The sequence below is a fragment of the Struthio camelus genome, chromosome Z, assembly GCF_040807025.1.
Source record: "Struthio camelus isolate bStrCam1 chromosome Z, bStrCam1.hap1, whole genome shotgun sequence".
In the NCBI taxonomy this organism is placed as follows: domain Eukaryota; kingdom Metazoa; phylum Chordata; class Aves; order Struthioniformes; family Struthionidae; genus Struthio; species Struthio camelus.
Window position 1 is genome coordinate 42,319,093 of NC_090982.1, and position 26,130 is coordinate 42,345,222.

The 26,130-nt window shown below is 38.2% G+C and overlaps 1 protein-coding gene across 6 annotated transcripts in view; it reads left to right on the forward strand.

Annotated features, from left to right (window-relative positions):
- Positions 1-26,130, forward strand: part of LOC138064505 (tRNA-uridine aminocarboxypropyltransferase 2-like) — a 121,260-nt gene that overhangs the window by 87,084 nt on the left and 8,046 nt on the right. Inside the window, exons 5-8 of one of the 6 annotated variants that reach the window (XR_011137767.1) lie at positions 3,597-3,725; positions 7,772-7,921; positions 8,123-8,253; positions 25,076-25,226. Coding sequence is in view for 3 of the 6 variants with exons in the window: in XM_068927381.1 (XP_068783482.1) it covers positions 3,597-3,725; positions 7,772-7,921; positions 8,123-8,146 (303 nt within the window). In the remaining 3 variants the exon portion in view is untranslated. Of the gene's footprint in view, positions 1-3,596; positions 3,726-7,771; positions 8,990-23,671; positions 23,767-25,075; positions 25,227-26,130 lie in introns of those variants that run through there. The other 5 variants (XR_011137768.1, XM_068927383.1, XM_068927381.1 and 2 more) reach the window with 5 other exon arrangements.

Sequence of the window (26,130 nt, forward strand, 5' to 3'; positions counted from 1 at the left end):
GTTGCTGCTACTGATTTAAATATAAATTTGTCCTTATGTACCATGTCAGCTGTTGGAAGGCTGTGCTCAACAGATTTCGGACTTTACAGCATAAGGCGGAGTACAGACAGAGTTTCTTCTGTATAGCTTGTTAGAATCATGAAGTTAGGGTCAAGTTTCCTTTTGCTGGAATATTGATCTGACGTTTTCCAGCGTGAGCCCAAAGCAGTTCATGAAGGGTAGGAGCCAGCAGATAGACCTTTTCACAGACAGCTCTTCCAGAAAAAAGTTTTAAGGCACTGTTGCCTGGGCCCAAGGAAAGGGATGTCAGTGCATCTTCAGGTAGTCCAGTATTACAGGAGGTGGTTTCTCTGAGTCTTTGGAACGACTGTGAAGAACGTGATTGTCCTCTGAGAAAAAGATTTCTTTCTGGTGAGGTTAAGTGCCTGGTCTGTTGCTCAGGCTACATCCTGGAGAACTAATGGAGTGAGCTGGCCCTTGTTCTTAACACCTGGCTAGGAACTAGCAAGGTTCCTAGCAGGGACTAAAAACTCCCTCCAGCATGCAGCTCTGTATAACTGGAAAAAAACAGCTTTCCTGCTATGTCATGGTCCCATGGATCCTGAGATCCATACATGGTCCCAGGAAGGAAATGTAAAAATAAAGCAAACCTTAAAGAACAACAAATTAAAATTATAGTCTTTTCATTTACTTCTGCATTTTGTTGTATATATAGAATTTGGAGGTCTGGGTTCTGCCTTCTCTCTCCTGAATCAATTTCTCCTCTATCTTTTTACAATACTGTGAAAAGTTGAAGAAAGCAGTTGGCAAAGGCTAGTATATATTCACTAGTTTCCTTTTTGAATCTGGTCTGGATCTATTCTTCAGTATGGGGGATTAGATTTGCAGTTTAATAGCCAAGTAAGTGTTAACATCCTTTATATAATGTAAAATATATGAAAGTTCTGCAGTATGACCATAAATTAAGAATTGTATGATGGGTTGCTGGCATAGTGTAATAGCAAGCATAATCTGCTAATGAGGTGTTAAGTAGAAACTCTTTCCCATCCCTGGGTCGCATGGAGTACAGAGCTAGAGACTGTAGACCTTCATTTTTGCAGACATGAAGTAGCTTCAGATAACTCGGCATTAAATATAAAATATTTTCACCGTTATAGTTAGTAGTTCACATGCATTAATTGAATAATTTGTCATATGTTGTGCCAATCCAGTTGCAGAAATATGCTGAATAGCTGCAGAAACTGAAAGTGAGTTTTAAGTGAAGATGACACTGAATTTGCAGGAAATAACTCTCAAGTGTCATCTCTACCTGTTTCTTTCAAATACATAGGAATACTAAGTAATGTTTGGGAAAGATATGTTTCTATAGTTGAGAACACCGCTGCATTTTAGAGTTAATTAGCAGTTGCTAATTGTATAACCTGATTAAAAATGTAATGCATCCCAGGTAATTATTGTGGCAAGCAACCTTAAAAGCATCGCTCTTCACTCAAATTTCTCATGCTGTTGTCCAAGGACTGATATATCTTGAAATACTGATGTGAGCAAACTGAAGCTATAGGAGCTGAAAGATGGTGTTTAACTCCTTAGGATCCCTTACTGTAAGGAAGCATGTCTTGGCATATTTGCACGTCTGCAGATTCTGATGGGGAGATGTTGCCTGTAACAGAAGAATTTTTCATGACGAAGAGTAAGGTTGTTCTGGAGAGCGGGCATACCAAGGTGTGAATTTAGCTTGGGTCAAGTGATTTAGAAGGTAGGGTTGCATATTATGTAGAGAAGTAATAAGAGCCTAGTCATGCACTGGGGTAGTACTGAATTGGAATAAGGAGGAAGAGAAAGATTTTGAAAAATGAAAGAGTTGTAGGAGACTGAAGGAAGAACACTGCTAGAGCAGTGAGAAGAAAAAGGGGTTGAGAAAAGGAAGAGAATATCAGAAAATGACAAAAATATGTCAGAAAGGAAAGAGGGCGCAAAGTGGTTTCTGGAAGGTGTGCTTTTAAGGGACTTAAGAAGCTACCTCTAATATTGCAGTTTTGAGAAGACATGTATTTTATATACTGCAAAAATAATGCACTGTATTGCTTTACATCAACTTTTTAATTGAAGTGCGTATTCTTTGGGTGTTGAAGTGGATCTCTGTTATCTTATGTCCTTGCTAGAAACTTCTAAAACATTCTGAATCATGCATGTCTTTGTCCTTTAAACCTACCCAACAGCAACTAAAGGCCAGCATTTCAAAACAGAACGAGCTAGAAAAATGCATCTTTCTGAAGATGGTTCCTTTTCATGTATTTGAGTGTACTGAGCTTTTATACCTAACCTACTTTCCTTTCCAGAATGGCTTTGCTCTTTTCATGTTTTTCAGTTCCCATAGTGTCAATTAAGGTATTGGAATTTGATCTCAGTCATCCCGCATCATCCTCTTTGGGCAGGTTGGAGGTTCGCTTTCATAAATGAGAAATCTTAACTTTAATGAAGGAATAACTGAACGTGAGATGAAGGCACTACAAATAAAAAGCAAAAAGTAGGAAAGTGAGAGAGAAGTCTAAATAGAGAAAAGAAACTTCAGGCAACCAAGGTGGGAGCCATATTGCAATGAGCGGGAAAGTGTCGCCCATCTGGAGAAGATGGGGTAATAAAAGACAGAACTGCTGGGATGAAAATGAACAAGACAAATGAATTGACTTGCACTTTTAAAATAATTCCTTAGGGTTTATTGCTTTGTATTGTAATTGTTTGGGAAAGGAATTGATTATTGTTAACCAGGAATTATGTTACCAAGCCTTAACTTGTATGACAAAGCTACTTTAAATGTATGTGGAGAAGGCAATAAAAGTTTTTGGAGCAGTGTAATGGTTGAAAGAAGCTTCTATTTCTTAAATGTTTAACCTCTGAGATAGTATGAAGTGCTTATCGCTTGAGGCAGAGCCAGTAAATCAGTTTGAGATAGGTTTTAAATAAGCAAGTCAGTTCTAATCAAAGTGACCAGTAAATTATATGGACAAATGCAGTTTCTAAAGGACATTTTTGCTTCAAAATATGCCAAATAATGTTTAAACAGGGTCAGTAGTGTCAGTGAGTATATACAGAGCCATTGTATCCTGTATAGGAAGGAGCATGTATGTATTCAGTGTGTATAATAAAGCACACATGTGTGATTATGTGCAAGTCAGGTTAGGACTTTCATGGCAGGTATTTTATTTTTGTTTTAGGGCATCTGAAATTGGTTCCTAGTGTATTTTATTCTTTTTCATGGGGTTTTTTGCTAATGAGAAAAAGCACAGAAGAGTAACAAAAAACTTAGTCTTAATGTATAGCCTCTGTTTCATTCAGTTTTTCCTCTGACAATCAGTTGTATTAGTTAGACATGTTTGTACATTGGGAAATATTCAGTTCTTGTCTGTGGTGGCTCTCAGGGTTTATAACTGTAGCATAAAGTCATTGGCTATTGGGAGACAAAAACGGCAAAAAGGTAAGAACACAATTGATTACCGAGTGGAAGGGGACTGAGGCTTTAGTTTTCTTAGTGTAGAAAAGGGGTGCTTATTTGCTGGACTGAACTGTCTGCTTCAGGAGAGTTTGCTATTTTTCAGGTGCAGTTAAAAACCAGCATTTCAAGTCAGTATGTAATTCGTACACAGCCCACAAACACTTGTCTGTCTACACTTGAATGCGCAGCTGTTGCTCTTTCCATCATGGAAAAAAATAAGAGTATACAAGAGGTATGTAATTAACTTAAGTTTCTGTTATGAATATCACAGGTACAGCAAAGTTGGATATTAATATGGCATTTGACAATCCCAATCTTAAGGGCCATAGCAAACTAAAACAGTGTACTAATGCAACAGAAAATAGATTTTATATTTATGAACTCTCTAATATAGTTAAATTATTATGACCCTCCCCTGTGGTGTTTCAGAGCCTGTATACTCTTCCTAGGCTTATTCAATGTTGCTGTCAAACTGTTGAGAGAACTTGTAAGGTACAATGCCCTTGATTTTTATTTTGATGTTATTTTCAGTACATTGAATTGTGGTACAGTGTTTATACTCCTATATCAATAATGGGATTAGATAGGCTTTTTTATTGTGAGGAGTTGTCTCAAGATAAACCTTGGCAAGGTTCAGGCATAAAAATCTTGCTTGGGTTGTATTTAAAGTACCAGTTAGTGTCAGATATCTCCTGTAACAGAATGTATTTGGTATTGGCATGACCCTCAAGGCTGAATGCAGATTATTTATCTGATGGACTAATTCTGTCTCTGGCAGCATGTTTTGTATATGGAACAATATATTGATTATTGAGAGCTGCTACATTCGTAACTTGTCACCTCCGTTCCTTTTTTCCTTTTTCTTCTTTGTCTAGCACTTTTCCCAGTCAGTTCACTTTTATGTTCATGTTGCGCTGTCTACAGGTTCGTGTCACAGGATTTGCATTTCCTTTTTCCTGTACCTGTTGCTCACTCTTCCTTCTGTCTTCCTTTTTTCTACTTCATTCACTATTTCTCTTCTACCTTTTATGCATTTTTATCTTAGCGGTCCTTGTGTCCTGCAGTTCCTTCTCTCCTTCTACCCCATTTTCTTTCCTATAAGATTATCTTCCACCCTCTACCACTTTCTTAAACCTCCTTTCTCCTCTTTGAAATCTCTTGAGAAGGGTGATGACTCAAAGTCTGTTCATCTGTACACTTAGCCCAAAATAATTGGAAGAAGCACTGTTGTGTATGTAGCAGGACAAATAATGCATGTGGCTTACGAGTATCTCTTCCTGTGATGTTTTCTGAAGTTCACTTGATGCTTTTACTGCAATACTGTGCAACAACTTCCACAGACTGTGCACAAGGCATTTGTAATATGCTGAATTGCACTAATATAACCTGTTGTTGATATTTTTAACATTTTTCTTTGCTCATTTCTTAACTGTAGCTTATCAAAACCTACTGTTTTATGTACTAGTTAAACGAACTTTATGCTTAGTTGTCGTAACACATGAGCTTTACGTGTTGTACGCTTATGTTACCAAAGTTGTATTTCCTCTAAAAGTATGACTAGTATTTTGTATCGACAGAAAATACTAGTAAAATTGGCTGTGATTATAGCCTATAATCATTCTGTAACATAATTTTCATGAAGGCAAAAAAGCATGATGATTGAGTTGATTAGGGATTCATTGGTACTGAATGATGTGGCAATTTGTGTTTGGAATGAAATTTTTGTGCTGAATCTTGAAAGCTTTGTGCCTTTGACTTTCTTGTGCTTCTCCCTAGTGGGAGATGAAACCTAAATCAATTTAGTCAGTCTTTTCATCCTACACACTGTACATAATACATATATATGGGGGGGATGTATATACTCTCCCCCCCCCCCCCCAAGAAAAAAGGATTATTTCACTTGAATACAGAATAGAAACCTTTAAATTTTCTTTTACAAGTTATCATGTTTACAAGTGGCTATGTAATCTAATAATGAGGAGTAGAATTATTTGAGTTGCTATCAGAAATCCCCAAGAGCCTCTAACTAAAATAGGTTTGGATAGAATTTATTTAGAAGGAAAAGTATATCCAAGATTTAAGGAAACTTAAATTTTGAAAAGTAGCATCAGTAAAATTTCTGTCCTTAATTAGCCTTTTAACTGCCTCTTATAGGTAATTTGCTTAGCTGAGATCTGAATTTGAAATTACTGGACTAACAAATGTTGTTGAGAATGGCTGCTGTTAGATTCTAAAGCAAGTTAATGTAATGATCTGCCATGATTCATTTCCTTAGTAGCTTTTTATTAGTCTCGTAATACTTACTGGAGATAAATAACTTACCTTTTGAATAGATAAATATTTTTAAATGATCTTCTAGAAATGAAAACACAGCAAGATGATCTCAGAAAACAAAAGCTGATCCAATTCAGGATGGGCAATCAAATATTACTATATGGAAAATAACAAGTTTTTCTTTGCAAGAGTTAGGCTGCAGGGACTGAATACACCCTGTAACTAGACTGAAGATAAACCGCTTTTATAAGCATGCCCCGTGGATTGCCAGCATCTTAGGGGACGCAACCCGCTGGCTTACCTCTTCATTATTACCAATCAGTTTATAGCAATTTAGTGTCATTGGAGGAAATTAATTTAAACTGGAGGACTTAACAGTACTTACGTTTATTCCAAATTAAAGAATGTCAATGTATAAGCCTCTTAAAAAAAAAAAAAAAAAAATCTAAGAGTAGTCCAGAGGTGTCTGTAGAAAGAGACTGAAAGCTCATCCATGTGTTCATTGCATTCTGGTATCCACTGCAGGTGTTGGTATTTTTCTCCATCAAATAATGAATGTTTTAATACTTGGTCATCAATTAAAATGGTTCCCAGGGCAAAAAATTGCATGTGCAATTGGCTAAATGTAGAATATACCATCCCTTCCCCTTTTTTCTCCAGTAATCCTCCTTCAATTTGGATTTGCAAGGATGAATGGCAGAATGCCATAAATGACAGTCTGCCCTGTGACATTAGAGAGTCACCTCAATGCTAAGTCAGTTGCCTTAAGAACCAGATTATGATGCAGTGTGTGGCCCTACAGGAAAATGTGGCTCAGAAATTTGAAATCTGGGTAGAGAAACTTTCCCAGAAAGTTGTGTACTTCTGTGACAGCGCTGATATCATATGCTGTTATGCTGAAAGAATACAGTTATTGTAGAAGCTAAATACAAAACAATGAGAAATAGTGAAATCAAAGTCAGATTTGCATATTTCATTTTGTTTCCTTTGGTGTGCTAGGACAATGTTGGCATACTTTTTCTTCATTTGACCTGCTGTCTCATTCATGCCCAGGAAGAATACTTTCTTAGTGTCTACAACTCCCTGCCTTGTACTGTTTTGTCCCTGCCGCTTGGTATTTGCTCCAGCCTACTTCTCAGACAAAACTGTCAACTTCTCAAAGTGCTCCTACAGATGTTACGATACTGCGGAGTTTGATCAACATCAGTGAACTCTTTTAATAATCTCTCTGAATTAAGTGAGGGCTGCCTTTCCCAGCATAAAGGTGGTGCATTGAGGTCCAGAAGAATGGAAGTTAAGAATGGCTGATTAATTTGATGCCCAGTATAAGTCACTTGGCTTTTTAGTGTGCACAGAAGAGTTACGTTTTTTTGATTGAACTCGGTTCCTGCTGACTGAGTTACATGTGTGATTGCTTTACACATCTGTACATGAGGCTGAATAATAAGCCATGCAACCAGAAAATGAAGAACCTGCAGTTAGTAACCACTTAAACTTATCTCAAGTGGTTTAATTAGCCTTATGTAATATCAGTAGGGGCAGACAGGGATGAAATCCAGTCTCCAGGATAGCAGCCCAGCTACTTTGAACATGAGACCCTTTTCTCTTTCTAAAATGCTGCCTTAAGGTATTTTTATGCAACCACGAACAATTTAGTCATTTGTTTTATTACCACTTGTTGACTGAGTCATGGTAATTGATCGTAGTCCATTGCTAAGGTGAAGTAAAACCATAGCTCTACATAATGCAGCTGGAGCTAAAGACGAGAGCAAGGAGGTTTGAGAGAGGAGCAAGGAATGACAGCGGTTGGATGTGTCTCTATTGTGTGGCTTTTTTAGTATGTCTCTTATTCATTTGTACCCACTATGACCCCACTGGTTCTGCATAAATTATATTCAACCAGCAATTTTAATAGTAGCCCTCAAACACAAAAACTGGAGTAAGTGATGTCTCCATCATGGCTTACTAAGAAGTTGGGTTTTTTTCTCCCCTGTTTTTCTGCAGACTATGCTCCGTCCACTTCAAGCTTTATGTTCTTTCCAGCTTCAGCATGGTGCCCAGATCCATCACAGCAAGGAGCATCTTCTCAAAAATGGCCTATATGACAAGCCCATGCCAAAGAATAAACGCAAACTCAGAAGAATGGAACTTTTGGTAACTAATGTTAAAATCTAGGAAAACTATGCTGATAGTGAAATGTAGTTTATTTGAAGCTAGCAAATGAGTCTGGATTTAATCCAAACAGCAGTCCATATGGTAATAAAATAACTTTTTATTGGATGAGCCTTTTCATTTTGCAAAAGGCCAGGTGCCTTTGTTCAAATGGTAAAAGATCATTCTTCCTATTTCCTATAGAAAAAAATTCTGAGAATAATTTAGAGTTATGTTCTCTCTTGAGTGAAGAGTGATCCTCAATATGACTGGATAAATATACTTTGGAGAAGCTTTTGTCAGTCCTCAAAGAGGAATTTGAACATAATGCAATGGTAAGGCTCCAGCATTTAAGAGTATATTGAATTTCTGTTGCGTATTGTAATATCTAATTACAGTAGGTTTTCAAACTGTAATTCCTTATATTATTTAGGCAATATTTGTATAGCTTTGTAAACTCTGAGACTTTCATTTCTTACACTATTAGAATTTCTTTTTGTAAATTTATATGCCTTTTACAAGATTGTCAGATTTAGTTTATCCCTCAGACTTTATTAAGATCAGCCCGTATGTATTTTTACCAGAACCTGAATACTTTTGATTTAGGTGGGAGTTGGGGGTGGGGGGGGGAGAAAAGGGGGGAAAGTGAATGTAGAGGTATAATTATTGTAACTGGAGCTCAGGTTCTTCACTTTTTACTTGAGCAAAAACTGTTTTTATCTGCCTAGGAAAGGCAAAATACAGATGATGTGTATATACACACCTATACCTGTCCTACAACAATTGTATTATTGAAGGGATTAAACAAGCCCAATGTGAATAGCCCTTTCAGAAGTATCACTCAATGGCAAATGGTTATTTCTGGATACAAACTTCTAACATGTTTGCAGATCCATTAACGTGTGTTGTTTAATTAGTTTCTCTCTTCCATGCAAAATATAACTGTACTTCTTTCTTATGGGAAGCACTAGGAAGCAGAAGAATTGGGTGTTTCAAAGTAACATTCACTGTGAAGTAACATTTTATAATCTGTAAGAAAAGAAAGGTGAAATAAAGGCTTTGACATTCCTTTCTTCATGTTTATAAATGCTTCCTTCATGAAACAGATTAAAATGCTTAATGCTTGTCTCTACTATCAGTTCTGCTCTAGGTAACAACATAGAGCTACTCAGGTTTCAATTATTCTTAGACTACAGAGATTTTTGTCTTTAATTTATGACCTGCAAGGAAAGAAACCACAGAAGTGGGGGTATACAAAGCTCACCAATATATTAACTTGGAAGTATTTCTACAATTAACAGAAGAGGTCAAAATTAGGTCAGAGATTAGCTAATAAGTTTTAACTAACCCTGAGCTGACAGTGACCTTTCGTTTAGGCATGGATTAACAATTTAATTTGTCTGGCTATCTTAGCGAAGTTTATATAACCTTATTCTCTTCTGGTCTAGATAAAGCGTATATCTTTTGCTAACATCAGTAAACCCGAATTAGTTTTGACAAATCTGAAGCAGAACAGTCTAATGCGATTAATTATTGTGTAGATGCACTCCTCATTGGAACAGAGAAAAGGCATGGTTATTCCTGTAGCAGAGCCCAGTGCAGGAATTGACAAGCTGAAGTTGCAGTCTTGTGCAACTTGCCTGTGCACCGTGTTGGGTGTGTGGTGCTGCTTCCTGCTCTAGGGCTGGTATGACTGGTGCTGGGATGCAAATCTTTCCTCCATGCTCCAGGACGAGGTATAGACATGTCCAAGTTTTCCTGATAAAGGAAAACAAGGTATTGGGCTTCATAGTTAATGCCATGTTTACACAGTTGGAAGATGTTAACACTTAATGTTGTATCTGTTAATTTAGTTTGCCTTCTTCTAGACCCATCTAGAATAATAGGGCATCCTTAGACCTAGTGTGCGAAAGTTATTTCCCTAAACAGAAGGCTAAATATGTCTTTTCATAGAACGTGAACTTGTATTATGAAGAACAAAAAGAAACTTATTTTACTGCCTGGGCTTCAGACATCTGCAAAATGCCTTAGAATTACAGGATCAAAAAATAGTTGTCTTAATTGACTTATCCTGCATTAAATACTTTTGTGTGCACAGTTTGAGAGTTTAGAGGCTTCATGTCATTCAGTAAAGGACAAATTTCACAGTAGTCATGTAAGCATATTTTAGTGATGTGAATAATCCTGTTGATTGAGGCTGTTCTTCTAAATTTTTCTCCTGTGGTTAACAGGATTTGTAGGATTGTATTGCTGGACACATGGAAGCCTTTAATTGCTAATTCTTTATGTTGTACAGTACCAGAAGATCAATCACTGTGCAGTAGTTGCTGAAGGAATGAAAAATAATTCACTGTAACTTCCAGATGTCTTATTTTTGAGCTTTTTGCAGTCCTTTTTTTGGCAATAATAGAATGACCATTTAGATGCAGCATGGTAGCCATATGAAATTCAATCTCAGATTAAGGATTTGTTTGATGCTATTAAAAACATAAAATAAGGTTTTTTTAATTGTTGGTGAAACTTGTGTGGCTTTAGAAATATATATGCAGTAGAAAAATACTTTTAAGAGTTTAGAAAGTGTGTTTTAAGGGCTTTTGGATTCAGGATTTACCTCTAAATTATGTCAAAGAAATGGGTTCTCCAAATTCCAAACTCTTGAGACAGGGGTTTAAGTAGGAGTCTTTGCATGCATTTTTGTTAAAATAAATTTAATTAGCAGTTTTATTTTGTGCTTTAATGGTCAATCTGTTTCACTTACTGAAAGAGTAATGAGTCAAAAGCACCACTTTGACAAGATATTGGCTAAGAAGAAGAATATGTTTGCTTTTAATGTTTGATCCTTTGTCCTTGTCCATTCTGTACTTGCCAATATTGAAATCTGCCTTCCGAATGCTACTGTCATGCTTTGGGGAATCGGTGACATGGATAGGCTTCTGAGCATACGTAACAATTTGCAGAGGTGGGAATTCTTAAATCTGCATATTTTCATAATATGTAAGAGGAAGTTTAAAAAATGATAAGGCAAAAAAATCTTTAAGAACACACCAAAAAGATTTTGTTTAGAAAGCTTCAAATTAAAAGTTAACACTGGCCCAGAAAAAATATAAGTTTCTTTTTGCCTTCAGGTTTTACTCTCATTGTCTCGTAACCCCACTGGAGCTCTAGCTAGGCGATGGTGTTGAAGTACTCCAAGCAATTTCTCTTTTTATTAGTTTTCTGTTAAGTGAAAAACAAAAACAAATCACTTTCTAACTCTTTAACTGACTTCAGAAAAGGGTAAAAATTATTTTTAGACCAAGGGTTTTCTTCTGAATTTAGGTTAAAAATTGTTCATGCTGTGTTTCCACACAAGTTTTGGTTTTAAAATTTAAATAAAAACTGAACTTTTAAAGGTGTAATGGCTCATGTTTTTCCCTTGAGGCTTGTTTATTGTACCTATATACATGAACGCACATAAATTACATATTTGTTTCTGCTTCAAAGCAATAAAAGATTTCATTTACTATGGTCGTGTGCCGCTGCTTCTGCACTGAAGTAAGTTCACATATGCTAGTATCACAAGGATGTAAGCTGATTCCAGTGCTGTGTCTTTTTTGCACCACTCAAGTGAGGAAGAAGTGTGGCTTCTCTTGTGCCTTTCTGAAGAAGATTCTTTTGTTATCCATTGAGACTTGCATGAAGACCAAATTTCTCTGACTGTAGCTCTGAAACATGTCAACCTCAGCTTCCTTCATGCTTTCTGCACTAGTTGCTGGCTTGTTTCCCACCCCACAAACCTGCTTGTGTTCCTGTACTCCAGCATCGCCCAAGCGCTGCGCCTCCCGAAGTTGTGCCCTACTAGCAGTAATGGTCTTTTCCTCATGTTTCTCACCCTTACGGTTTCCTTCTCCAATTTCTTGCCCTCAAGTTCAAACAAAGCTGGTTCTTTCCTTGCGTGACCTTTCTTCATGTTCTGCCTGCTACAAAATGTGCACTTGAGGGGCTCCCATACTCCCTTAGCTGCCAGCTTGCTTCCTTGTGTCCCTTGTCACAATCCCTCCAAAACCCTAGTATTTCCTCTTCTGAGAGCTTGCTTTTTTGTGGAGAGAATGGGGTAAAGAGAAAAGTAGATTTAGGGGTTCAGATGAAAGCTGCCTCTGTTGCTATGATAAGGCTGGTAGAAAGCTTGATACACATTGCCATAGCTTGGTGTTAATACTAGGGTTGTCCTAACAGCTTGGATTGTGTTTGCCTGCATCCTGCACATCTTGTGTCATAGATGGCATAGCCAGCAGAGGCTCAGTTGGAAGTAGCTTTGAACTGTTCTCTCTGCCTCTGAGTTATAACTAAAAACCTTCCTAGCTGTAGCAAACCATATGCTCTGCTGAGCCCTAGTGCGCCTGTGAGGACAGGTAACAAATTTTAGCTGTTATAGCTGAACTGAAACTGGGACTTCCTCTGCCATGTGAAGGGTGTTTTAACCAAGCAAAGTTAATTGGGCTTGAATATTGGGATTAAGCCTTAATGAAGACATACAGCAGAGTGTATACAAATAATTTAAAGCCTATTAAGACAAATCTACTTCTTTGTGTTAGAGGAGCAGAGCAACCTACAGAATTGGGCAAATTAATGTGTAATTTTTTTGCATATATGCACATACATATGTATGTAACACAGTTAACTTATGTTGTAAATATATGAATTAACATCAGATTTAAAATAGTTTCTTTAGAATTTGCCTTTATTAAAGAATGGTTATTGATTCTAGCTTCACGTTTTCCTTTTGCTGATGGAGGCCTGTGAAAACTTACAAGTACAACAGATGGTTAGATGAAAGGCATCAGGTAAACTTTTTCTAATGAGTGTTGAAGAATGGGTCATGTACTGGTTGTGATTAAGCACTCGCTGAACTAAGGTCTGCATATGAACCTTTTCCATAGTTCCTAGCAGTAGAAAATGAGGAAAAGTGACACTACAGTATATTAATTTATCAAGTTATGTTAGTTTATTATACTGGTAAATCTCTTCTAAGGGATTTTCAGTTTTGCACAGCATCTAGTTGTCTTGTTCTTTTGAGTGCTGGTATTAGATAAGATGGCTTAAGTCTGTGCTAGATGTGCTAGTGTATGCCAAACATGCAGTTGCTACTGTGAGGGAAAACTAAATTCAGATGAAAAAATGGTTTTATGTAATTTTCCCTAGAAAGGCTGCATGGATTTCCTTTTTGACTAAGAGTGTGTATGGAGTAGGGCTGTTTGTCTTCTCATTTGAATGTAATGAAACTATGCAGAACTGGAGTATTGCTGGTTGTTCTGTTTCATTATGGATTGTGTTAATGGCATTTGTTACTGGTAGGTGATACTCGGATCTTAGCTAAAATAGTGAACACTTTCAATTTGTGACCCCTTTCCTTATTCAAAAGAATTGTCTTTGTTTTTGAACAGACATCTGCTAGTAGAGAAAATACGTATTTTGATGGATCTTAGAATAGTTGTTAGATTCTTGTGTGTTGCTTTACTCATCTGCCTCCCCTAAAACAGACAACAGTTCTTTGATCTGTGAATCATATTGATGGTCTCCCTGTGATCTGTAAGAGCTTCATGTTCTTTAATAGGGCAGACTGAATTTCTGTGTCTTCCTGAGAAATGAAATCACCACTACTTCTCTGCTCAGACACCAATCATGTTTTCTTTTTGACCCCATGGTCACAGTGGAGTCGCAAATCATGTTTTACAGACCTGTTCTGGCATTGCTGGGGCGTGGTACGTTTTTAACATGAGGAAAGAGAAGCCAGTGTGAGTGTAAGTTTCTGTTGCAGTTCCTCTTCAACAGAGTTTTATTTGAAAAGGGAGAAACAAAAAAGTCTGTGTTTGTCAAATAGTGAAGGACCAAAATATGAAAGTCAGCTCTTAAGGAACGGGCTTTGTACCTTGCCTGGGAGCAAGCAAAGGGAGATCGTCGTTTACGTGCCCTTCACAAGGTGCAAGCAGAGTCACAGCCTTTCTATTGAAGGAAAACAGGGACAGTTCCTTCTCTGTATCTCTGGATGCACGTGTCCCTTCAAAGCGGGAGGGAAAGGGGCATGAACACTGTGTAACTCAAACGTCTTGTAACACTATATGCTATCACTATAAAAACGAGTCTGGGGATAGATGCAGCTTCTTTAGGGTAAGTTCCCTGTTAAGTGTGTTAAGGCTTCACCGCCAGAGGAAGTAATGGATTTTAAATCCAACAGAAGTGATTCACTTAACTGGCAGCATTGTAAACTAATAACTCATCTGCATTACTGTTGCTTTCACAGGGTGTATATGAAAAAATAATACCTACTTCATAGTGGTACATATCCACAACAGGAGAGAAAAACGCAAGGTGTCACTCTTAAGGTTTTGCTTACGGACGCAGCCATCTTTGTTTTCTGTAACAATATCTAGTGCTCTCAATTTTGTAAGTATTTACTTGTGGGAGAGTTGCAGGTTTCGGGGGTTTATGCTTTTTTTTATGGTAACTATAAACAAATTTGGGAGCAAGGAGGAAATTACTGAAGAAGTTGGATTGGATCTGAAGAGAGGTACAAGTTAGTTGCAGATCCTGAGATTTTAGACCTTGTAATTTGTACCTACTCTGAGTTGCTAGCATTTTCATGTTATAAAAGCTGCGAGGTGAATGTTACACCTTTCAGAGAAGTAGCTTGAAGTCTTTACCATTATATTCTATGGCAGCACTAAAACATGGTCCTGTGCTGTCCTTTGCAGACAAGTGAACTTTGCCTTTGTGAAGCTTTGGATGAAGTTTTGGTTATTCGGATTGAGTTCACTGCAAGTTTTATAGCTAGCTTCAGTTTTATGCCTGTAGTACGCAGGGTGCATTCTGCCTCCAACATTGCTGAAGCAACCATAGGAGACAGAAGCCTATTTCTGACATAATGATTCTTTGTATTCGTCTCAGACTTTGACAATGAAACATTAGCTTTCTATAATAATGGTAGGAATAGTTTCTCCAGCTGTACCACCTGATTTCCCTCCCCCCACCTCATGTAAGTTACTATCATATTGATTACTTGGAAAAAATTAGTAGGTCATAGAAGTAGGTATTCCAGAGATAATGTTATTTATCTATGTATATCAAAATGTTATTCAATTCTACCTATTTGCATTTATTCACTAATTTTTGGGAACCTTGTGATTCGCAATACAGACTTCTCTCCTTTCAATCTGAGATGCTATTGTTGATGTGTGGCAGGCAATAGACATTCATGAATGAAAGCTTCAAACGTAATTTCTTCTTCAGGGGAAAAAATCTAGTGCTCTTGACTACATTAGAGCTTAATTCAGGGGAAAAAATAAAATATGACAGGAGTTTTCTGCAGAGTGGCTTTTCCAGTTAAGTTGATTTCTAGAGGGGAACACCTCATGAATAATTCAGGTAAGATAGGAGCAAGTGCCTCACTGGCCAGTGATTCGGTGAAGAAATCATGTTGGAACCAGAGCATCCCATGTAAAATGCATGGTAGTCTTAATGCTCATGGTTAAGTATTAATGAGTTTGGATAGGCAGAAGTGCGGCTCGACTGAAATCCCACACAGCGCCTGTGTATATAGCTTCTGAAGCTGTCACAAATAGTCTGCTTTAAAACAGAACTAAATGGATGGTCTATGTTGCCTGAAGTAGTACCAGCCTCCATTTCTCCGGCAAGTTGAATTGGCTTATAAAAGAGAATGCGGTGTCAACGTTTTACAGATAGGTCTGGAACGACTATAGGGAAGAGGCAGATAAACACCCTTTTACATTGCTGTGCTTCCTGAAGAGTTGAACTTGTTGGTGCTAATGTTTGTCAGCAAGAGCAGAAGATAGGTTTAATAGAAATGAAATACCTTAAAATTAACTATGGTAGCTTATGCAAGAAATGCATAGTAAATACAAAAAATTGTTTTAATTTCCATATTTATTAAACAAGTTAAAAATTTGTTGTTCAAATAGGTCCCAGTTCTGCATGCATTTTATCTGAGAATCTGTGAGGAATTTACAAAGGTTACTTAATTTCTACATCCTGATTTTGGTTTCAAAAACTGCTAATGTACTTGCTTTGTGCTTGGAAGAAGTTACTGAAAAGTTAATGGGTGAATTGTGATTTATCTATTTCAGTACTGCTGTTTATTAAGGCAACAATATTATATATAGCTCTTGCATGCTGCCTTTGTCTTTTGTAATGTACCTTACAAGACATGTATACAATTAAACCAACTATGGCAAAAAATATTTTAGTGCTCTGTATGTCAGTAACTTTAATTTAATGTTGCTTAGAGTGCATTGATACAGGGAACTGCTGTAACATGTTTATATTTCAGGGCTCCTTGGATCAAAAGTCTATGCTTAAAAAAAAAAAAAAAAACACACACAGTATTTATAGTGCTCTCTGATGCATAGGTCATGAATTCAAAAGGATGCAAGGAACAGTACGGCATAGTTGAAGAAAAGTAGATGTCATTCCACAGAAATTTAATTACCGCTTTAGCAAGAGTATCTGAAATTCAGACCTCTTATAGTTTCCAATTTCTTTTAAGGATTTTTTTTTAAATCTGAGTTCAAGGTAATAGGTTAAATTCAATTTCAGCCCACAGAACCTGGGACTTGTGGAATAAAACAAAAGATTTCAATGTATTTTATTCTTTAAAAGAAATCTCATTGCGTCTATGGTGAGTATGTTTTTTAGTTAATGATATGAACAAAAAGATGTCAGGTGTAGTTGCTGCAGGCTAACAAGTATTTCTTATCGGGGACATGGTAACCTGCCATGTGCTTCTCTCAGACAAGCTGCAAGGTCAAGTGGTTAACTTAGAACATTGTTATGGCGTTGGCATTTTGTGATTGTGTTTTTCAAGTCTGTGAGCTATCCAGTTAGCTTTGCATGTTCTCTGGAGCAGTGTAGGTCGTACTAGCCTTTGAGCTTGTCCCTGCGAAAGTACCTGGGGGGGGGGGAAATCTGTAGCATTAGCATAAAGAACATAGTTTGTATTAACGCCTTTTTCCATTCTCTTCAGAGACTTGTCTCTCTGAAGCAGAGAAACTGGGTTGGTACACATGCTACAGGCTTCTCATTCAAGCTGCAATTTATAGCAAACTACTAGTTCTTATAAGTTGCAAACACTGCTTACACTTTACAAAAGCTTGAGATACTGCGGATGCCTGCTTAGGACTGCTTGGGTTTCTTCAGCCTTTCACTCTCCTCTGTCCTCTCCTTGATTTTCAGCATCTTCTGACTAAGAATTATTTTCTGCCCTCCTTGGTTTTTCCTCTTGACATCCCTTCCCAAATTAGGACGCAGGCTGACCCACTTCTATGAAAAGCTGTGTTCAAATGCCTTTGGCTTTTGTCTGACTACTTGCTAAAAAACAGATTAGCTCGTTTTCCCAACTAATAAATTATCAGAACCTTTCTCTTACTTCTGTCTCTCTCTTGCTTGGACACACTCAAGAATTATTTCTCAGAGTCCCTGGAGTTTAACTGCATATAAATTAGTTCTTTCACTTGCCTTACTGCGCTAACCACTTTCTATTAACATCGCTTTCAAAGATCACTAGCAACACTTTCCATTTCCTTTGCTCCAAAGGACTCATGTCAGTATGAAACTGCAATGTTTAAGATAGTCTTTTAAATCATTTAACTGCAACATACAATTATGTATTGTTGTGGCATCTGTTTTCTGTATGCTTTTATGTTTTAAACTTGCTCCTCAGGAAGGTCTTACTAATTTTATATTAAGGGACCTCTTTGGCTTTCATGTATGTTAACTGATGTTTTATCAGATCATAGCACAATAAATGCTAAAGAGAAAGCTATTAATGACTGCTAGCCAGCTTAAGGTTTGCCTCTTGTAAGGAGTCTCTCCATGTTGCTCAAATTAGAGGGGACGTATAAGGGCATGTTTATACGGTCATGCTGGTGCTCTCTTGTTTTATTTAAATCCTGTCCCTCAGTCGTTTGCATGTTGGTATGAACGAGGCCTCTGCTTTGGTGTAAGTCTACTTCTCTTTGAGGAAGCTGAAGTGCAAGGCAGGAGATGGAACAGGAGTGGGCCTTGCCTTTTCCAGCACGGACGCGGTCAGTGTGCTCTGACCCTGTGCCGCAGGCACAACGAGCGTGCACAGCGTTCAGCAAGCGGAGGCGCGTGGGTGGAGGTGTTTACTGATATCTAGCTTATATGGCTCTGCAACAAGGTCACTGAAGGTGTCTCGGGCCTCCTGGTTTCACCACTGGTCCCCTCTGGGCTCTGCCTGCTCCACGTGCAGTGCGTGTCTGATGCAGGAGAACTGACTGGAAACACTTGAACCCGCTAACGCGCACGGCAGGGACAGGGTGCCTCAAGGCACAGATCCGTAAGGCAGCTTGTTCTCCTCCCCATCCTTCCCCCCTGCCCCCTGTAGTTTTTCTCATGCCTCTTTGGACAAGGAGCCAAGACTTCAATGGTTGAAGGAAATACAATATTTAGATGTTTTCTTGAACATAATTTTATTTGGCATAAAATTTCTTTGCACTGAAAGTGACTACAAAACTGATGTTATACCTTCCTTGGAAAGGAGCTTAAGCACAGTTAATGTTTAATAATGAACAAAGCTGGAGGGTGTTTTAACCTTTTCAGCTTGTGCCTTAGTGTTTGTTAACGTTCTATCTAGTGAGAAAATACCATCTTTGATTAAAATGAAACTTTGCGTTCTGATTTCTCTAAGACCCCAAGGGAATCCCATAGTTTGGAATGCTAATCCTGCTGAAAGTCACTTTTACTTATGCTAGTTATTTGTTTTAATTAGCGGCTGTGTGTAACAGGGGTATAGGCTTCTGATATTTACTTAGTTTTTGTTGTTGTTGTGTAAGCAGTTGTGCTTTGGAATGGGAATATTTATGCAAAAGTTGACTGTAGATGACAACACTGGTAAAGTGTTGGCAGAGCGGTTGGGAACTCCCATAAAAACTATATGAGAACTCAAGAGAAACTGAAGTTCATTAAAGGTTGCTAGGAAACAAACCTGCTAAGCAGAAGCTTAATGGAGCTATACGGCATACTAGACCTGATCAACAGGTCACTTAAAGTCTACTTATTTTTCATTGTTCTTTATCTGCCACTGAAAGGTTCGCGTCTGTGACAGTTTAAGACTATAACAGAATCATGTCAATGACTAAATTGATTCCATTTTCCTTTAAGTTTTACTGTAGATCTAGATAGTCTAGATAGCCTTATGTGGTACCAAACAGTGTTATTTGAATGCTTTTCAGATTGTACTGGATGCTCACTTCTGAACATCTGTAAGCACTGAAACTATTGTTATAAAACATGAGTTTCCTGGTGTGCGTTTGAAGTGTGCTGCTTTTAAGGATGTTGAAAAATAATTTTGAATTTTTGAGTAACTTTTCTCATGTTACAAGTGAATCGTAGCAAATAAATTGATCTGCCTGTTAGAGGATTTATCTTCTATGGTGATAGAATGGATTCTTTAGTCCAGAAATAGCAGGATGATACTGGGAGGAAGACTGAGTTCAGATGGTTGAGAATCGGTCGTGAGACTGAAAAACAATGACAGTTCAGTGGAGACGTGTTGTTAGTAAGGCTTCAGTAAGAGTGTAACTGGGAGAGAAGGAGAATAGCTAGGAAATTTCCCAGTCCTACAGAGACACTGAAAAATGTGATTAGAGGTTTCCTGGAGCTGAGAAAGTGCTGGTACAGCAATGGGAAACTGGGTGGATTTGGAAGTTGATTTATCAAGTTGTGTATATCAAATACACATGCATGCTTGTACGCATACTTTGTCATCAATGTATGCATAAATGAAGGCTGTAATTTCACTCTGAGCTTTTGAGAATGTGCTTTTTAAGCTTCTGTCTTATAGTTTCTGATGTCGTAAGAATCCCTTTGCTGGGGCTGTACGTCATGGTGTACTACTGGAGGACCTTTATGTATAATATATTTTCAAGTAGAATTAATCAGTGGTAAACCCTGGCAATTGCTTCCTCCAAAGGAGAAATCACATAACACGTTATGAGTGTATGTGGAATTGTACACAGAAGGTACGTTTTTGGAATTTGTCTCAGTTTTCATTCTTTTTTTGGATATCTGTTCTCTCATACTGAAAAACATTTAGAAGTGGAGTTCTACAGCTCCTGTCCCCATTCTAACTTCAGCGAATATAATTTAAGAGGGATGTAGATCCTTGAGTTAAACAGAGTTCATGTGTCTCAACTTAGTAGGCTCTTGATATCCGGTTACACTTTTCTTCACAGATGTGGACAACAACAAACAGTAAGGTACCTACTGGTTTGGGCTGAGATTTTGTTAGGTGCCAAGTCTTGTGATGAGATTTGGGTGGCTTTGAGTTCCTTTGAAAACCTATGTGTCAAATAGTACTTGAGAGCATTGTTGAACATTTATAAACACAGCAGTAGTGACTAAGTTCAAGCGCACAGACAAGGGTCTTGGCTAAAAGTGCTGCTGCGAATCAGCAGCTCCTTTCAGCTACAGCAGCAATTGTGGCTATTTATCACTAGGAGCAAGCCCTGAGGTGCTTCACTGGAAGGCCATTTGAAGTTTTAAGCTTAACGTACTTAATTGTCAAAAAACTAGAAAGTCTTGAAGTTGTATGTGGCTTTTTAAAGGGCTCAAATAGTTATGTAGATGACCCACTGAGCTATGGAGGAAAACGCAAATCTGTAAGGCTATTTAGGGTTTTGAGACAGGTTCTGGGGAATGAATCGGGGTGGGGGAGCGGAAATACCCCTTGCTACCTGAAGAAAATTAACTTCATGATTTTCATTATCTCTCTGCCAGGAAGAACACATCTGAGGAAAGTGTTTACTCGTGTTCATAATTCAATTCCTGTTCTTCACACAAGAACTACTTTGCTATTGCAACTTTACTAGCCCGCAGCAGAGTTCATACATAGCCTGTAGCAGTTTTTTTTTCCCCCTCTTCCTTTGTAAGCACCTTCTTGAAAGTAAAGATTTTTGTCATGGTTGAGTGCAACTCCATGTCATAGAAGCATCCATTAGACCTGATGACAGACTGATTAGATGCCTGCCTTTTGGTACGTGATATTGAAACTTAAATTCTAGCACACCTAAAGTTCATGCAATTCCAGGCCTCAGTCAATTAGATGAGGGAAAAACAGGTCAATTTTTTAGACTCCATGACTTGGGCAGTTGATAATCCTGAGAAAACACAGGACTTGGTACTTTAACAGAGGGTTTGCTTTTGTAATTGATTAACTGCTGCCTCCTGCTCTATTGACCTTCACTAATTTGTGGTAGTGTCTGTCATTCCTTATCTGCAGCTGAGTGGGGAGGTACATATGTAAACATCAACATGGCTGGGGTCAGAGGGGACTTCATCTGTCTCTGTAGTCTGTTCATTTTAATTGTGTATAGAGCCAGGCTGCAAGCTTGCTGGTTTGTTCCACAAATCCACCTGAAAATCTGCAGCCGTTGTCACGCTGTCGCCGTTTTAATTGTGACAGCATGAACAATGAAAATAGCTATGGATCATTTAATAGCAATGAGAGTTTCTTTTGCTGTGCTCCCACGGCTGCCCCAGAATCCTGCCTTCCCAAGGGGGGGCGAAGAGGCTGACTGTGATTTGCACGCTATTTGCTGGATGGACCATTTAGGGGCGTGCTGGTTTGCTCTGGGTGACGTGGTGGCCTATAACAAAGGCTTTACGCTGCTGTTGTGATTGCAGTAAGGCCCTACCTTGACCTGTCAGCAGGGAGGCTGCAACTGGGAGAACTGCCCTAAGCTTTCACTTTAAAAAAAAAAAAAAAAAAAAAAAAGTTGCAGTAAATACCCTAAAGCTGTATTTCTCAATGTTTGGGATATGCCTATATGAAATGGAAAAGCATGTCAGGGTTCACTGGGGCCTGCCAAAATTGTGCTTTTTTAAGGAAATTTTTTACTGTTATTACCAATGTAAATGCACAATTGGCACTTGTATTAGGTAAAACTTTGTGACAAAAGTGCTGTAACTGTCTTTTTGGCAGTTTCTATATCTCATTTCTGCTGCAGGATGATTGTATATACAACGAAAATTGCCTTTTTCTCCTCTAAATAGCTTCTGATAAAGTATGAGTTGTTGGCATTATTTTCTGTAGCCGTATGCCATAGGTATGCCGTAATATATTTAATATATTTTAGCATCAACTGTTTTTTTAATGAGCATGTTAAATGTCTTTATTTTAATTTCATCTCAATGTTCAGCCTAGCAAGCTTTGTACTTCAGCAGATGATTCTTCAGTTCCTTTGATGCTTCTTCCCTTTAGATATTTGTATGCATGTACCTTATTTTCCTCTTACTTTACATTGGCTAAGCTGTTACATGTGGTAGTTCTTCCAGATTTTTTTCCGCTAGACACCTATGCTGTTTGAAGCTTTCCAGTAAGTTGTCTAGATACGTGCTCAGAAGTCTTGGCGCTAGCAATTAGCAAGCAAATGACTGCTTCTCTGCCTCTAATGGAGAAAATGGAGAACCCAAACATGCTTTTTCATTTTCCTGTTGTATATCCCTGTGTGCTCTCCCAATTATTAATCAGCTTCATTTCAGGGTTTGAATCGTTTCTCATGCAGAGATTCTAGTTTGACATTTTTCAAGTTGATTTGCGATGCATTTTGTATTCCAAACCTTCCATGTTTTCCAAACAATACATGTATGTATTCATAACCACTGCTGATGTGATATCAATCAGGAATAGAATTTATGATATATTTTCTTCCTGCTATAGATTAGGAATAAGAATACTAAATTTATTTCCTACGCTCTAATTTGAGCAAGAAATACAAGAATAAAGGGAGAAGATTCTGAAGCACTCTTTTGTTTACTCTTCCTTTGCTTACTCAGTCTTGGATATCTGGAAAGACAATGGGTGAATTAATGGACAGTCAGCAGTTTCACTTTGGCAGAAGTCAATGAGAGTCTTTTTAATGGCATTTTACTCTCCTTATCCTCCTTCCAGCCTTGCTACTTTAAATTGCTGTTCAGAAACCAATGTTAACCCATATGGAATGTGGAAAAGTACTAAAATTCATGCTGTGCATCTTGATGAGCATCTCAGAGACAAAAGTCTAATGAATTTGAGTCCAACGCTCCAGTTTTTGCAAAGAAACTGCATTTCTGAAATGAGGCAAGCTGAGACCAAGTTACTGCCTATAGCTTGAGAGCTTTGCTCTCCCTTTAACTGATGCTGTGTAGCTGTGAATCCTTCAAGGTGACGTAACAAATCCTGAACTGTAAACTCGCAGATCTGGATGATAAAGCAGAAAAATAACTTGTGTGCATATTTAAGCCTGTAGCTGTGTTAAACTGTTTCCTTTAACTCGTGCTCCTGTTTTTCTTGCATTGTTTTCTTGGGAAGAGCACTACTATGTTTGTATGTGAGAGCCTTAATGGTGAGACTTCTTCTCCAGTATTACAAAGCACTGCTGTTATCCACAAGTGAAGTACAGATGAAAGAAAGCCATTTGGTATACTTGGGAAACTGCAGTAAAATACTTTTCTCCTCCTTTGAATTTGCACATTGCAAAGAGCTTTAACAGAAAGGAAGCAACCACAATTTTCTGGGAGGTGAGGAGAAAGGGACAAGATCCTATGTGAAATGTGTTAAACTTCTTGTGCAGCTAGAGGGAAGAAGGAAAATCCTCAAGAACTTTTGGGTCTTAACAGAGTTTCCGTAGACATTGCACCTGTGTCCTTGGGTTTTATTTTCCCCCCAGCAGCCAGCTGACATCTGTCTCGCTTCCTTAGTGACATTGCTGGAGTGAAGCGCAGATGAAGAGCAGAAGGAATTGAAAGCAAGGTCAGGCCCAAAATAAAAAGGCACTGTGGCTTTCACTGAGCTCCTTATGCCCACCCAGAATGGAAGGCTTTTTTCTCCTGTTAACAATGCTTCATCTTAGTAATGAGTAAATGACTGAAATGCTGGGTGAAGCGAGGTGGGGGGGTGGGAAATTGGGTTAACTTAATTTTGCCTGTATTTCCAAGATATCAAAGACCAACTAAATAATTTGAGGGAATTTTTTAAAAGAAAGTTATAGCTTGTAAGAAAATTATCACAGCCCCCTAAACTTATCAAATATTGTGTGAGATCTAGGTTTAACAGTGATACAGATTGTAAGTAAGTAATAAATTATTTACACAATGCACTTCATCAAGAATAATCTCAAACTGCTTGCAAGAGTGGCTGTGGCTTATGTACAAACATATGTAGTGTATGCTGGGGCCAAGTGAGTCTAATGCCCATCTTACAAAATTACTTTGAAAATTTTTTTCAGGAGTTAGGTCCTTAGTACTGCTGAAAATTAGGCAGTCTTAGTCGCAAAAGTGAGATGTAGAGGTGTTTGCAATTGCTGTATTAAGAATGTGTCATACAGTCTGTGTGTATTTGTATACAGTGCTTTGCCTTAAGTTATTTGTATGGAGAATTTTTCTTATCAGGAGTATACCAGTCATCTTAATAAAACAGTTGGCATACTTTGATCTAATGAGCACATGCATTTCAAGGTGCCCACAGGAAATGAGCCTGCTGGTAAGAGAAGGGAGCGTTGCAACTGGGAGGAGGGGAGGGATGATGAGCAAAATTGCCTTTATTAAATGATGGGAGAAGGTGGCAGTGCTTGGAGGAAGAACTCAGCTGGAAGCTGAAATGGGCAAATTGGTGTCAAGGCTGGGAGGGAAGTCTATGAACGTGGCCCAATGGGGAAGAAATACCAGACCATGTAGGAAAAACCCAGCAAACTTCCTTTCGAGTTACGAGCAATGTGTAGTACTTAATGTTAGCAAGGTCAGAGCGCGTGAGGTTAGCGTGCTCTTGTATTTTGAGCAGAGGTATTCAATGCAAGGAGGGAATTTGCTGTCCTGCAGTATGACAAAGCACAGAATTGGGAAATTGTCTTAGCAGGTTCACAGAGAACCGAACTGAGGTTTGGAGGTGAAAGGAGGCAAATCTGGCCTACTCCAAGAACCTGATGGTAAGGCAGCTAGATCCCTTTAGGGAGGAATCATAAATCAGCTAAACAACCTAATCTTGCTTTTCTGATTTTGTATTATATAGATATATATAGACTTCCCTATCTTTTTCTGGTGTCTTTCTAGTTAATCTTATTATTTTGGGAGAAAATGTTAATATTTTGGTAATCTTTATGCTTCTAGGCCAGAGAGCTACAACCTTGTCTACAAGAAGACAATTGCTCCTGTCCAGAGCACCTGGATATATCAATGCCATACTTTGAAAAAGAAGAAAAGAATTACTGAAGAAAAAAATTACTGAGAATGTACAGGGAGATTATGGGAGTAAAAAGCAAACTTCAACTATATAAGCAATTTTTACCATACTCTGCTGTGTTGCTTTAGTACTTTTTTTTTTTTAAGGTATACTTAAGACACTGTTCTCTTGTTTGCCTGAAAGTAAATGTGATACGTTATGGTGCAATGAAATAATGCTGCTTCTGTATAAACCCAGGGATTAAGTCTACTGCTCTGCTTATCTGGCCTTGTCGTCCATGAATGGAGCTTTGAATAGAACATCCAGCCGTGGCCTTGTCTGAAGAATTCAGGCTTCCTGGGAATGTGATACTTGTTTCACCATATCAGAACATCCCAAACTGCTGAAGGCACTGTGAGCTAAACAACAATGGGGAGAGGCAGTAGTTTTGTTCCTGAACTAACTGCAAGCAAGCAAGTCGGTGATAAGAGAAACTGTATATTACTGCTGGCTGTGGTTACAGGCATAGCTGTACCTGTGACTTGCCTCTCTGTAAGGGGCCCATTTTTAACTAAGCATGACTCCTTGGTTTGATTAAATGTCCACCTGCCTTGCCTGACAGGGTCAAATGAGGTTGACTGCATGTAGAGGTATGTTGGCATGCTCTCCCAGTTTCTGATGACTTGTAGCACAGGCATATGCTGAGATAAAAACAGTATCTTAATATCTAATAGGTCTAGGATATTTTTTCCTTATTTTAGTTCTCTGAGTAGAATCCCAAATTTAGCCTGAGTTACCAGTGTGAAACACTGGTTTTTATCAAAGGCATTTTCTTTTTCGTTCTGTGTGGGCAGATAGATGCAGCAGCCTTACTTGAAGTTTCTACCCTAAGATGCCCCAAATTCTCTTGTCTTCTGTCTATCTTAAGGTATTAGCCTCATTTGAACAAAACACAGAATTTCCAAGGCTGCAACTCCTGTGCTGTAATGCATTGGTCACTCGG